The 12,919-nt window shown below is 36.3% G+C and overlaps 1 protein-coding gene across 3 annotated transcripts in view; it reads right to left on the bottom strand.

The window, feature by feature from the left end:
• The window catches only part of LOC121414491 (homogentisate 1,2-dioxygenase-like), a 34,382-nt gene that overhangs the window by 1,721 nt on the left and 19,742 nt on the right, over positions 1-12,919 (bottom strand). For all 3 annotated transcript variants that reach the window (XM_041607687.1, XM_041607686.1, XM_041607689.1), the window contains 11 exons: positions 11,752-11,823; positions 10,666-10,860; positions 9,254-9,313; positions 8,393-8,484; positions 7,921-7,955; positions 7,088-7,167; positions 6,531-6,630; positions 5,247-5,470; positions 4,388-4,514; positions 3,464-3,516; positions 1,559-1,687 (listed from right to left, as the gene is read on the bottom strand). In XM_041607687.1, coding sequence (XP_041463621.1) covers positions 1,559-1,687; positions 3,464-3,516; positions 4,388-4,514; positions 5,247-5,470; positions 6,531-6,630; positions 7,088-7,167; positions 7,921-7,955; positions 8,393-8,484; positions 9,254-9,313; positions 10,666-10,860; positions 11,752-11,823 — 1,167 coding nt within the window. The remainder of the gene's footprint in view (positions 1-1,558; positions 1,688-3,463; positions 3,517-4,387; positions 4,515-5,246; positions 5,471-6,530; positions 6,631-7,087; positions 7,168-7,920; positions 7,956-8,392; positions 8,485-9,253; positions 9,314-10,665; positions 10,861-11,751; positions 11,824-12,919) is intronic.

Here is a 12,919-nt window from a genome sequence, read left to right as displayed (position 1 = left end):
AACAGGCCTTCTGGAGACCTTCTTGAGCTTTTTATGCCTTGTCCTTTCTCTGGAGCCTTTCATAGTGGCTTTTTTGGCACCATGTATTACCTCTCTTGAGTAAGTACAAGCATGGCATAGTTTCTTTCTACTCTCCATAGCCAATTCATGTACCATCAGAGAACTTAATGTTCTTGTGCTCAGGCTTGCTCTCTGCTTAGTTTTGTTCTTTACCACGATGGAAAATACTCTTTCACAGTCACTGTTGCTATGAAAAATTAGCAGAACTGCTTTCATTGTTTTGCATAGGAGGGAGTACTTCTCTGTGTGCCTTGTGATATCCTTAATAGCTCCTATCTTGTGCCATTTCTCATCGATTCTGTCTGTATTTGAACTTGCAACAATTTCATCAACATCTTGATCTATTTGATAAAGATTAAATTCTTGTTCAAGTTTGTCCATATCTTTGTAAACGTCGCGAAACTTTTGAGTGTGCCCTTTTGCTTTTGGCATCATTCCTGGATCATGACACAGTCATGACAGTTCACAGACTAAAAAAAATACAGCAGGGGTCTAAAAGTTTGCAAGAATCGGCACTGAAACGGCAGACTTGTAAAATCCAAAGCATTTAGCTCACTAAGTACAAAGCACATATAAAAATATCATGAGAAGATATTAGTTTAAAATGTTACCGTTTCTAAACCCTCAGCTGGCGAAACAATCCATTTCCCACACGGTATTCCAGAACGGTAGTAGTATAGTAGCGGAGGCACGCAAGCGCTGCGCTGCATCGTACCGTACCGTATGCATAGAGTTACATTCGCACTACACGCGCTATGAATCCTCGCGATCGCGGGCGAACTGTCCAATGTCAATACACACGATCGCTGTCGGATAAATAGCGCGCTGGCCGTGGCTTGTTGCGCTTCGTATATGCACACACGGAGCACAGGCCCATCACGCGTTCTTATCCATTGAACTCTGAACTCCACGTACGCGCGCGTAGTGCATGCGTTTAATTAACGTACGTACGTAAATGTAACATTGAGAGGACTCAGAGAGAGAGAAAGAGAGCCGTAGGCAGATGCAGACGGAAAGTGCGTCATTTCCCAATGAAAAAACAAAATCATCTGAAATACAAAGAAAACGGAGTTCTCCGCTTTTGGGCCGCAATAAATTCTGAAAAACGGAGAAACTCCGGAAAACCCGGAGAAGTTGGCAGGCCTGTGGATGCGAAGGTGTCAAATGTTAAATTTCTGCACTTTTTATGGAAAGGGATTTTTTTTTTGTCTCCCAGTCAAACTGTTGTCAAAATAGGAAAACTTTTTACAATTGTCTGAATGGCATTTAAACGTTTTGACTCGGCCCTAGTTCCAACTCATCTTGAGATCGTTTTCTAGAGCTGGAATCTTTGTTCACTCTGGGTTCCAATTCATAACAAACTCTTATAACAAATTTGCAATATCAGTTTTAAGCTACTGAAATCAAGCAATTTGACTGGCTGATACTGAACTTGCTATAGAAATTGTGCATTTTCCATTATAACACGTCTTTATATCAAAAGGTATCCTGTACTCACCATCGTCCCGTCGGCAATTCGTTCAGCTTTGAGAGGTGCGTTGGAAGCGTTTTCAAAGCACGTAGCATCTGGACCGTGGGGTGTCATCATACTATGAAGGGAAGCACCGCCGGGTTGAAATCCTTCCTCCTACACACACACAAACAACAAATAAAAAAAATCAATAGAAAACACTCAAATGCTACAGAGAAACCTGAATAAGATCACCCAAGGCCTTTTAGCAGGTCCCAAACTCTATGGCCAGAATTCACAAAGGTGGGTTTGAAAACCCACGATCGAGTTGATGGTTTATGCAGATTTCCTGTATACGGTAAATTACGCTTAATTTAGCGCATATCGGGCGCGTGTAGAAAGCATGTCCAATGCTGATGCGTGCATTTGTCACAGTGCTCCAAATTGACGCCTGTTACCATGGTTAGATACGCTATTTTATTCATGAGTCCACTGTTTGAAGAGTGGACTCATGAATAAAAACAATGGACTTATGAATAAAATAGCGTATATAACCATGGTAACCTGCTTCAATTTGACGCACTGTGACAAATGCGCGCATCAGCATTGGACATCTTTATACACGCACCAGATACGCGCTAAATTAAGCGTAATTTATACAGGAAATCTGCATAAACCATGGACTTAACTGTGGGTTTTCAAAACCACCTTTGTGATTTTGGGCCTATTACTAACATAAACATGAATACAAAATAAAACAATTTATTGAAAAATTAGAAGATTAAGTTTCTTATCCTCCAAAGTGACTTCCATGCACCATTTTGATGTACAGGTACCACACAAGTGGTGCGCACTTTGGGAACCACTGAATTCCCTTTTAATAAACAGAAATACATGTAAATGTATTTGCGTATGTTTAAAGGCCAAAGCACACTTTACGACTGTTCGCGATCCGATTTCGGAACAAATCGCATTTTGCTCATTTTCTGAAAATGTGAATGGAACATATCATTTTCTTTGAGGTTAAAATCGATCATTGAAGGAATACTAATATAACCATTTTGAAAGATTGCAAGCCTTTATTTTGGAGTAAAGGCCAAATTAGTTTAAAATTGTAACCAATTGTATGACTGCTTTGACGTCATTACGACTAGATATCAAATTTGCTTTTATTCTAAAAGAAGGATGATAGCATAGTCACAGATTTGAACATAGGTATTCGTACGATGATTTTGAACATTACACAGTAAGATATTCCAAGTCTCAATATTAGCATCAAATTCTACTATGTTTTATTCCAAAATTGAGTAGCAGACCAATCGTAAGGTGTGCGGACGCCTTTACAGCAAATGATTCATCATGTGGTGTGAGAGTGTCCTGGTGTAGTGGGTGTTACTCTTGCCTTTTAATCAGAGAGTCATGGGTTCAAATCTTACTTAAGAAGTTACTTTTTTTCAGCAAGAAATTTATTGGCTGCACACAACCCAGGTGAATTGAATGGGAACCCAGTAGGATTTATTCCTTGACTGCTTTTCGCCTTTACGGCAGCTCATCTACAGCTGTAGCAATTATATGATACCAAGTATTAAGTCTTCTGACTTTAAAACAGAGTGGGTTCGAATCCAAGCCATGGCGTTATTTCCTTCAGCAAGAAATTTATCCACATTGTGCTACTCTCGACCCAGGTGAGGTGAATAGGTCTTCTGCGGGATTAATTCCTTGAATGCATGAGCACTGAGAGGCAGCCCGAGCTAAAGCTGGGGTTATAATAACAATGACAATGCACCTCAGAATAGAATATTTCTAGATAGATGGCGATATATAAATGCCTATTATCATTATCATTATTTTATAAATGGACCTATTACCATCATTATTCTCAAGTGACAGACATGAACATACATGTTTAAGAAAAAAAAAACTGTTATTGGGTGTTATTATGCATGATCTTACCTTTGCTTCATATTTTCCTTTGATAAGACCCATGAATTCACTCATGCAGTTTCCTATGGGGGATAGAAAGAAAACACCATAAAGATATTGTAAAAACCATTCAAAATTTTGTTGAAAATACAATGAAAAGAAAAATGAAAAAGAGGGAAAATGGGGGGATAGATGAGAAAGGAGGAGAGAGAAGAACGAGAGAAGAAGGAGGGGAAAGAAGAACAAGAATGAGAGAGAAGGAAGAGGAGGAAGGGAAAGAGAAAAAAACAAGATCATCAAAAAGTCAATCCTATGTAACTCTGTAATGCCCCTTTTATTCAATAAAAAAAAAAATATATATATATCCTTTAGATCAAGGCGCCCTTCTCCACCCCTATCCTCCGAACAGAATAAGAGCCAACAAAAATAGGAGAAGAAATAGACAAAGGGGTGTATGAAAATGGAGAATATATCAGTGTTAAAATTACTTTTTATTTTTAGGGAGCCATTTTGAAAAAAATTTGAGAGCCATTTTTCATTTTACCATCTGAGTCATTTTCATTTTTGAGAGCCATTCTTTTTTTTTCTCATGATTCAATGCATGGGTTAACATTGCAGTTTGTCCTGCTTGTCTCACTATCAAAGTTACGGCAAGACAGGTGCTGCGCATCTTCTGGAACGCCACTCCCGTGATTCTAAAAATTCCACTCAGTTACACGTCAGAAAGTGACAACGCATGGAAATAAAAACTGCAGCTGCAATGGCCTGGCTGTCTGGCTACTATGCAGGCGTAGATGGGAGACTGGATGGGCGAGTACCGGTGCAATTTTCATGTTGGGAGTCACTACATACTTGGCAGTTTTAGGCAGATGCAAGAGCGATTCAAAAGCACACGAGAGTGGAATCGCTTGTCGCTCCCATCCATTTTCAATGCTGGAATATATATATACTCACTGTGGTAGTATGGTGGTCTGAAGGTATGCTCTTGAACAGACCAACGAGGTGGGAAGATGACAAAGTCAGCAATGGCAGTACCGGGTCTGTTGGATTGGCAGGTTAGGACTGTGAAGATTGACGGATCCTAGAGAATGAGATGAATTATTCATTTTTCCATTCACAACATACGATTAAAGTTACAATACATCGTCAAACTAACACAAAAATAACCTTTGACCTTCATCATGTGACCTAAGACTTGTGCAAGACGATCAGTGACAACTTGATTACCCTCATGTCCACGTTTCATGAACTAGATCAACAGCAGTCGGATATGGTTCGTCTGCAATCATTTGCAAAACATGTAATACCAATAGAAATACTCAAAAATTGCATATCAAATGAAAGCATTTCAACTCATCTCTCAGAAAAATAGGAAATACAGTCATGATCACGAAAGCATTGTGTGCTATGTTTCAATGATCACAGCAATGTCTGAAAATAATCATTATTGCATATTATAATTAGTAAACATGCAAGCATGAGTGATCACAAATTGCAACTATGAGCAAACAAAGGGTATACTGTCTTCTTTCATACGAAATATAATTTCATTTTATCTTATGATGGCCAAGTTAGGGATTTTTGGGTTCCAATGTAGTTCATCTTCTCTTTTTGTATTGTTGTATGTAGTGTTCAAATTTTTGGAGACACCATAAGTTATGCAACATGGCCCAGTTGAATTCAAGCAAATTATGAAAACAATATTTCATGAACACTTTGTTCAGTTAATCAAAATGGAAAACAATGCTGCAGGAATCCCAAAATAATAATAATAAATAATCATTATCATTAAAAAAAAAACAATCATACTTACTGCATGATCGAAAGCAACGGCATTGATCACCATAAACTTGTCCAAGTCGTACTTGTAAGGATGGTAGTTACCGTGCCACGCTGCGACGTCGTACGGAGAATGCTTCTGACTCGCCGAGAAGAGCTTGCCCTGGAACTTGCTGATCATGGTGTAATCGCTTGGACGGTCCTCAAACCAGGCTGTCGGGGTCAGGAAATCACGGGGGTTGGCAAGTCCGTTGGCCCCTATGAAAACATGGGAAGGAGAAATGAGCTGAATATTAAGAGCTAGGAACTGGTGGGGCATCATGGATTAGTGGTGCGACTCTTGTCTTTCAGTCAAAAGGTCATGGCTTCAAGTCCTACAAAATGGTGAGTTCAGTCCAATTCATTTAGTTTCTCAGCATAAACGTTGAATGAAATATGTACAGCCAGTTCCATAACATTTGCTCTGGAGACAATAGCTCCAATGGAAAATCTGCATGTTAAGCCAAACCTAACACCCTAACTCCAAAATCAAATAACCCTAATCCTTATCTTAACATTATGCTTAACCAAAAACTCTATTACAATCCTAACTCTGAGTCAGATGTTGTTTGAAGGTTTGCATGGTGGCATGTACAATTGCTGATGTGGTTTACGGTACACCATGTGGAGTGTTATAGAAACAGTGGATAGAAGAAGTGGATAGGCGAGAAAGTGGAGATTTGAGAATAGAGTATTCTCTGAAGACGGACAGTCAACCTGTCCGAAACGTCGAGTCTCTCTACTACTCATCATCTCTACTCGCCGACTCAAGCCAGCATCTCCTCATCAGCTCTACTACTCAAGCTGTTCTCACTTAACATTCCTTCTGGTTTACAGTCCTTTTCAGGACTATTTTCAAGAAAGAATACTCTATTCTCAAATCTCCACTTTCTCGCCTATCCACTTCTTCTCTTCTTCTATCCACTGTTTCTATAACACTCCACATGGTGTACCGTAAACCACATCACAATCCTAACTCTATACCCTCTGAGATATTAAGACCATTGCAAATAGCATAATGTCATGTCACTTTACAGCTTGCCATATACAGAACCAGGGACAGAGTCAGGGAATTTGGGCATTATAAAGTAAGACAATCAAAACATCTTATTTAATACCCTGGTTTCTTTCCTTTTTCTTCCGTCCCCCCTTTTTTATTCATCCTTCTTTTTCCTTTTCTTTTCCCTCCTGCCTGAAAATCATAGACTGCTCACTGCTCCCCACAAGCCTACCCTGTAATGCTGCCCCTGTATTGGACCAACCTAACACCAAAGCTTACCTATGGGACCAAGGTCAGGAAGGGTGAAGTGGCCATCAAAAACTTCTAGAATATAGCCTCTTGAAGGTCCATTCACATACACACTGAACCTCATTCCTTGCTGAAAGTAGAACATAAAAATCAGGAAAATTAAATTCATTTTTAACTATCAAGTGTTATGTAATTTTACAGATCACCACCATCAGTGTACATGTATACCACTGAATATTTGCTTTGTGACACACTTCCTGGCTTTCAACAAAGGGCATTCACAATAAACTGAACAATTCATTGTACAATCTGATAACTTAAAGTTTATGGAAAACCATATTCAAGTACAACAGTTACATGGGCATACCTGTGCTGATGACCCCCCCCATGGTCAGCCATGGATCCCCCTCAAAATTTATCATACCGGCATCTCTTCATAAACAGAGGCCCATTTCATAAAACTTGTTAAAATAACAAATTCACAATAGCACCTTTACATTGAAATCACTTCATTTGATTGGCTGATAGAGAAATTGTGCATTTGTTATCTCGATGAAATGGGACAAAGACGTCCAGCTCATATTTACCTGGATAACACAGATCTCGTTAGGATTCACCATCAACTTCCCAAACTCGGTGTAGATGAGGAGCTCCCCTTCCTGTGGAACTGGATTAAATACAATTTTTAAAAATAAATAATTTGTGTGAAATACATGTAACAGATTCGATCATTAACCTTGCCTCTAGCAGAAAAGCTTGTAAATAGTATGAATTAATAAATTTTTGAAGAATGAAGCTTGAAAACTAGTAATTTAGCCCTGAACTTCACATGTCCAGTACCTTATAACATTGATTTCTTCTTGTTCTCTACAATACTCTACAGAGACAATCATCATCATCATCTTCAATGATTTCTTCGTTCTCTACAATACTTTACAGATACAATCACCATCATCATCATCATCATCATCATCATCCTCATCATCCTCATCATCCTCATCATCCTAATCATCATCATCATCATCATCTTCATCATCATCCTCATCATCATCATCTTCATAATCATCATCTTCATTATCATCATTTTCATCATCCACCATCTCCACCATTATGATCCTTTTCATGATCTTAATCATCTTCTTCATCATCACGACCACCTCCATCATAATCATCGTCATGATCATCATAATCATCGTCATCATATCATGTTCATCATAATCATCGCCATCATTATCATCATCATTAATCATCAACATCATCATGATCATTTTCATGATCTTCATCATAATCAATATCGTCATAATCACTATCGCCTTCACAATCATCCTCCTCCTTATCATCATCGTCATCATCAATTGGTCAGAGGATATTTTCATTTCTCTACAAAAAAAAAGCTCATGTATGGTGAAATAATATTTACCTATGAGAAAGTCTCCATCAGAATTGTAAAAACTCCTGCAAAATAAAAAGAACAATAACATATTGAATGACATGAACTTGAAAACACACCATTTACATGTAGTTGCTTTCATGAATTTTCATAATCCATACGCTGTCAAATTCACTGTACAGGATTGTTTTATATATTAACTAGCAAAAGCCATTTACAAGCATGGATATTTGTACGATAGTGTGCCCATGAACTTTGTAGAATTTTCTACTTCTATATCATAATACCAGTAGTTAAGATCCATTATTTCCCTGTGGTTTCATTATCATTAATTTTGTGGGTTTTTCTTTTTTTTTGAAGGGGGGGGGGGTGGTTGCCACAGCTCCAGATGAAATCTGGAAGAACTTTATCAAAATAATATCAGCAAATATGCTAAAATGGTAAAAATCTCTAAAAATAATATTTTACACTAAAATATTGCATTCATACAATGGTTTCTTACTTATCTGACATGGACGCATTGCAGGTATAGATATGAATGGCAGTGCCGTGTCGGGTCCTTGGATCCCCTGCTCCGCAAACCGTACTCAGACCCTAATCATGATTTTTAAAAAAATAATAAATTGAATACATGAAAACCATAAAAATAAATCTTGGAGCATAAATAGATGTTCATTATCCATCTCGGGAAGGGTTCCTTTTTGCGACAGCCACCCAAATTGAAAAAGTTATATATTAGGGTTATATTGAATTTTGAATTATCATAAGAATTATGATTTTGCACAAATAGACATCATCAGAATTTGGCCATCTGACTTCGTTTCATTTTATAATTTTCATTTGGATATAACATTAACATACATATTAGGATTTGATTGCAACACCGTCAAAATAAAGAATGCAAGGTTACATGATGTCACCTAACTGATCAGGGTAGGTCTTACATGTAGTTGTGATTGATGAAATCTTATACAAGGAATCCACTATTGGCACAATTTTTTATCTCGGAAATGTAGAGAAAAGCACACTGATTTGTCAAGAAAAGGATACATGTATGACTATATGTAACATATTTAGAATACAATTTGAACAGACACATGCATTCTTTATATTTGCACTGCCTGCTTTCCATAGTTTCGACTAAAAACATTCCTTTTTGTCAGACGAGGCCCAGATTCCTGTGATTATAAAGAGTTTTGGCTGATCTGATCAATAACACATTCATTTTTTTATCAGATTGGGCCCAGATTTGTGAGATTGTAAAGAGCCATTTTATTTTCACAAATAATCAAAACTGTACATTTGAATTTGTAAGGTGGTTGGAGGACCTTTAACTTTGACAAAACTGGGTTTGCACACTAACCTGAACAAAGTCAACTGGTCCGGAGCCTTCATGGGGCATATCGAATGGACGCCAACGCAGCTAGAAACGAAAAAAAATTGTTGAAAAATTCAAATTCAATAATTCACATCTCAAAAAAAAACAATACATCAAGAAAAGAATAGAGAAAGTTTGAGAAAAATCGGACAAATAATGAGAAAGTTATGAGCATTTTAATATTGCAATCACTAATGCTATGGAGATCCTCCTATTGGCAATGCGACAAGGATGTGTGATGTCACTGATGAACAACTTTCCCTTTGGTGGACTATAAAATACCCTCAAAATGTCTCTTTTTGCTTTTTCTTATGATGATACAAACTTTTTATCCATGATGTATTCTTAAAAAATATGTATTACATGCCCTCATGTAGAAAGAACACATGATCTATTGATAGATGTGATAAAAGAGGCAATTCAAGTGAAATATATACTAAAGTAATGGGGAGAGTTGTTCACAAGTGACATCACACATCTTTGTCGTATTGCCAATTTGCTATCTCCATAGCATTAGTGATCGCAATATTCAAATGCTCATAACTTTCTCGTTATTTGTCCGATTTTTCTCAAACTTTTGTTGATCTGTTTCTTTGATTTTTTCTTTTTTCACACAAGCTATCTTGTTCCAATGGTTTCATTCTCTTTTAAAGGTCAAGTCCACCTCAGAAAAATACAAGCACAAGCTGAAAATTTCATCAAAATCGGATGTAAAATAAGAAAGTTATGACATTTCAAAGTTTCGCTTATTTTCAACAAAATAGTTATATGAACGAGCCAGTTACATCCAAATGAGAGAGTCGATGATGTCACTCACTATTTCTTTTGTTTTTTATTGTTTGAATTATACAATATTTCAATTATTACGAATTTGACGATTAGGACCTCCTTGCCTGAAGCACAAAATGTTAAACTAATGGAATTCCACGTGTTCAGGGCAAAATAAAACTTTGTTTCATAGGACAATGAGGAGAAAATTAGAATATATCATACTTCATATAACAAAATACAAAAGAAATAGTGAGTGAGTGACGTCATCAACTCTCTCATTTGGATGTAACTGGCTCGTTCATATAACTACTTTGTTGAAAATAAGCGAAACTTTAAAATGCCATAACTTTCTTATTTTACATCCGATTTTGATGAAATTTTCAGTGTTATGCTTGTTGAATTTTTCTCTTTTTATTCAAATCAAGTTTTTGTTGGGGTGGAATTGTCCTTTAAGTAATGAATGGGATGTGAAAGAATAGCAAAAACCCATATGAATGTAAATAAAAGAAGAATGAAAGAACAATGGTGGAAATCTGGCATTAGTGGAAAGCCTTACTTTGCTGAAGAGAAAATTGAAGCATAATCAAAACCATAGTTTTTTTTATCATGTTTGTTTTTCCTGTTACCTGGTTAGGATTTGGTGGCCAGCTGTCCCAATTGTTTGTCATGTTCCCATTGCTGATGGGCTTGAAGGGGGTGTGGACGACAGACGGGCGGAGTCGGTAGAGCCAGGATCTCTTGTTGTGGACCCGCGGAGCCGTAAATGCCGTCCCACTCAGCTGCTCAGCGTACAAGTTATAAGGGCATTTCTGAGGGTTGTTCTGTTGAAAGAGAGATATTCATACTTGCAACTAGTCATAGGGCAAAGTGATTACAATTACAATGCAAAAAAGATACATTCACAAACATTACATGGAAAAATTAATCTAATCATAATCTGGAAATATATAAATAATAATAATAATAATCCGCTTTATATAGCAATTAATACATCACAACGACGTATCCATTAAAGTGCTTTACAGATATATCATTTATCATAATTTGATAAGGTATGACTTTATTGGAGCTGCTACATTAACAAAACTCATAACTGAAAAATCTAGAAATCCATTTTAACTCATTATGTACAATTGCATTCTTCTTACGCTCTTATTTCTCAATTAATATTTCACCCATCTTCAGTATCATTTCTTTAAGAATAACGAATGACAATCTGCCATATTCATTTTGAAAGTATGTGATACTGAATTATCCAATTACATCATATATCACTATACACAAAATAAAAGTAACTTTCATTCTTCTTTGTTTAGCACTAACTAGCCAATCAACCATTATTTCTCATCAAGGTTTAGTTCCGTGGAACATGGTATGTACATGCTAACGATCTTCAGATTATCAAGTTATGATAACTGTTCATTTTTGCTTACATACAAATGTCATTTACAATTACATTTACATTATCTCTAAAACAACAAATGATGGGAATTTGCTTAAAAGCAAACTCTCATCATTTGTTGTTTTAGAGAAAATCATACACACAATGAAAAGTGTGTAAAATTGTGCCGAGTAACGTCAGTTAAAGTAAAAATGCCCATTTGTACATTACATGTACTTTGTATCTTATATTGCTGTAACTTACAGTCGAGATTGTTGAAACAAATAAAAGGAAATGAAATAAAATTATTGTCCATTAGACAATGACATACCTGACCTTCCGGTAAGGCTCCAGGACAACGGGGATCTTCCGTCGCAAACTCGTTACCGAAACCGCTCATGTACTGCAAAAGGTGACAAGAATGTAAGAGGTCAAATAAAAATAACTTTCTGGAGCATCAATTTATTTCAAGTTTTGCAAAGAAATTTGTTTATAAACATCAAAACAAGAACATAACAGTCCAAATAAAATATCACAATGACTTTCTGAAATATGTATTTCAAATTTTGCAAAGACATCTGATAATAAACACATAGTGTGACAAGAACAGAGTTCAAATAAAATTTACTTTCTGAAGCGTCAATTTGATGTATCTCAATTTTGCTGAGGAATCTTATCATAAACATCAAAGCTGACAAGAATGTAGGTCACATGAAAATGATTTTCTGAAACATCTATGCATTAATTATATTTCAAATATTACTAAGAAACATACATGTGTAAATATATCAACAGAGACAAAATATATTGGCACAAGCATACAATTTCGTCAGCAAAACATCTCTTTTTCTGTTTTACTGATGCGCATTAATCAGTGAAATCAACCTACATGTAGACTAGAGTTTGTTTGATGGAAGCATACTAACAATAAAATATTGACAAAAAAACAAATTACATGTACTATGATCAAGAGTTTCTTTTTTCCCCAATACATACTTTTTCCTGTTTTAAACTTAAAATCTTTCTATTTCATATGGCATAAATTGCTCACCAAGGCTAAACTGTGTATAGTTTATTCAACAAACATAGCCAGATCTGAAATAAGTTTAATGGTAATGTCAAGTTTTACTTTATTTTACAAATGCAATTTTTATACTCATCCTGGTCATTATGCAAATGGGGGAGATGGTGATGTCATACATTGTACACTTACCATATCTTTAATCATCTTCTGAATGAAACATGAAAAATTTGAAATCGTATAAATTTTGATGAGGATCCAATTCCATAAAGTTCAGAAAACTTACAACATGAGGGAAAGTTGAATTATTTAAAAGAAATACAGAAGTATGAGTTCCTGCATTTGCATAATGTGTACTGCCAGGGAAAAATTGAACAGGGGCTCAGGCAGTTTGCCCCCCCCCCACCCAGACTCAAAAGAGCCCTGGAAATACCCATTTGCTGTATAAAGGTTAAAGCTTATTCCGTGCTGCAAATTT

Source organism: Lytechinus variegatus, chromosome 4 (genome assembly GCF_018143015.1).
Source record: "Lytechinus variegatus isolate NC3 chromosome 4, Lvar_3.0, whole genome shotgun sequence".
NCBI lineage: Eukaryota > Metazoa > Echinodermata > Echinoidea > Temnopleuroida > Toxopneustidae > Lytechinus > Lytechinus variegatus.
The sequence above is the reverse complement of the archived record's forward strand: the minus strand, read 5'-3'. Positions and strand labels throughout refer to the sequence as shown.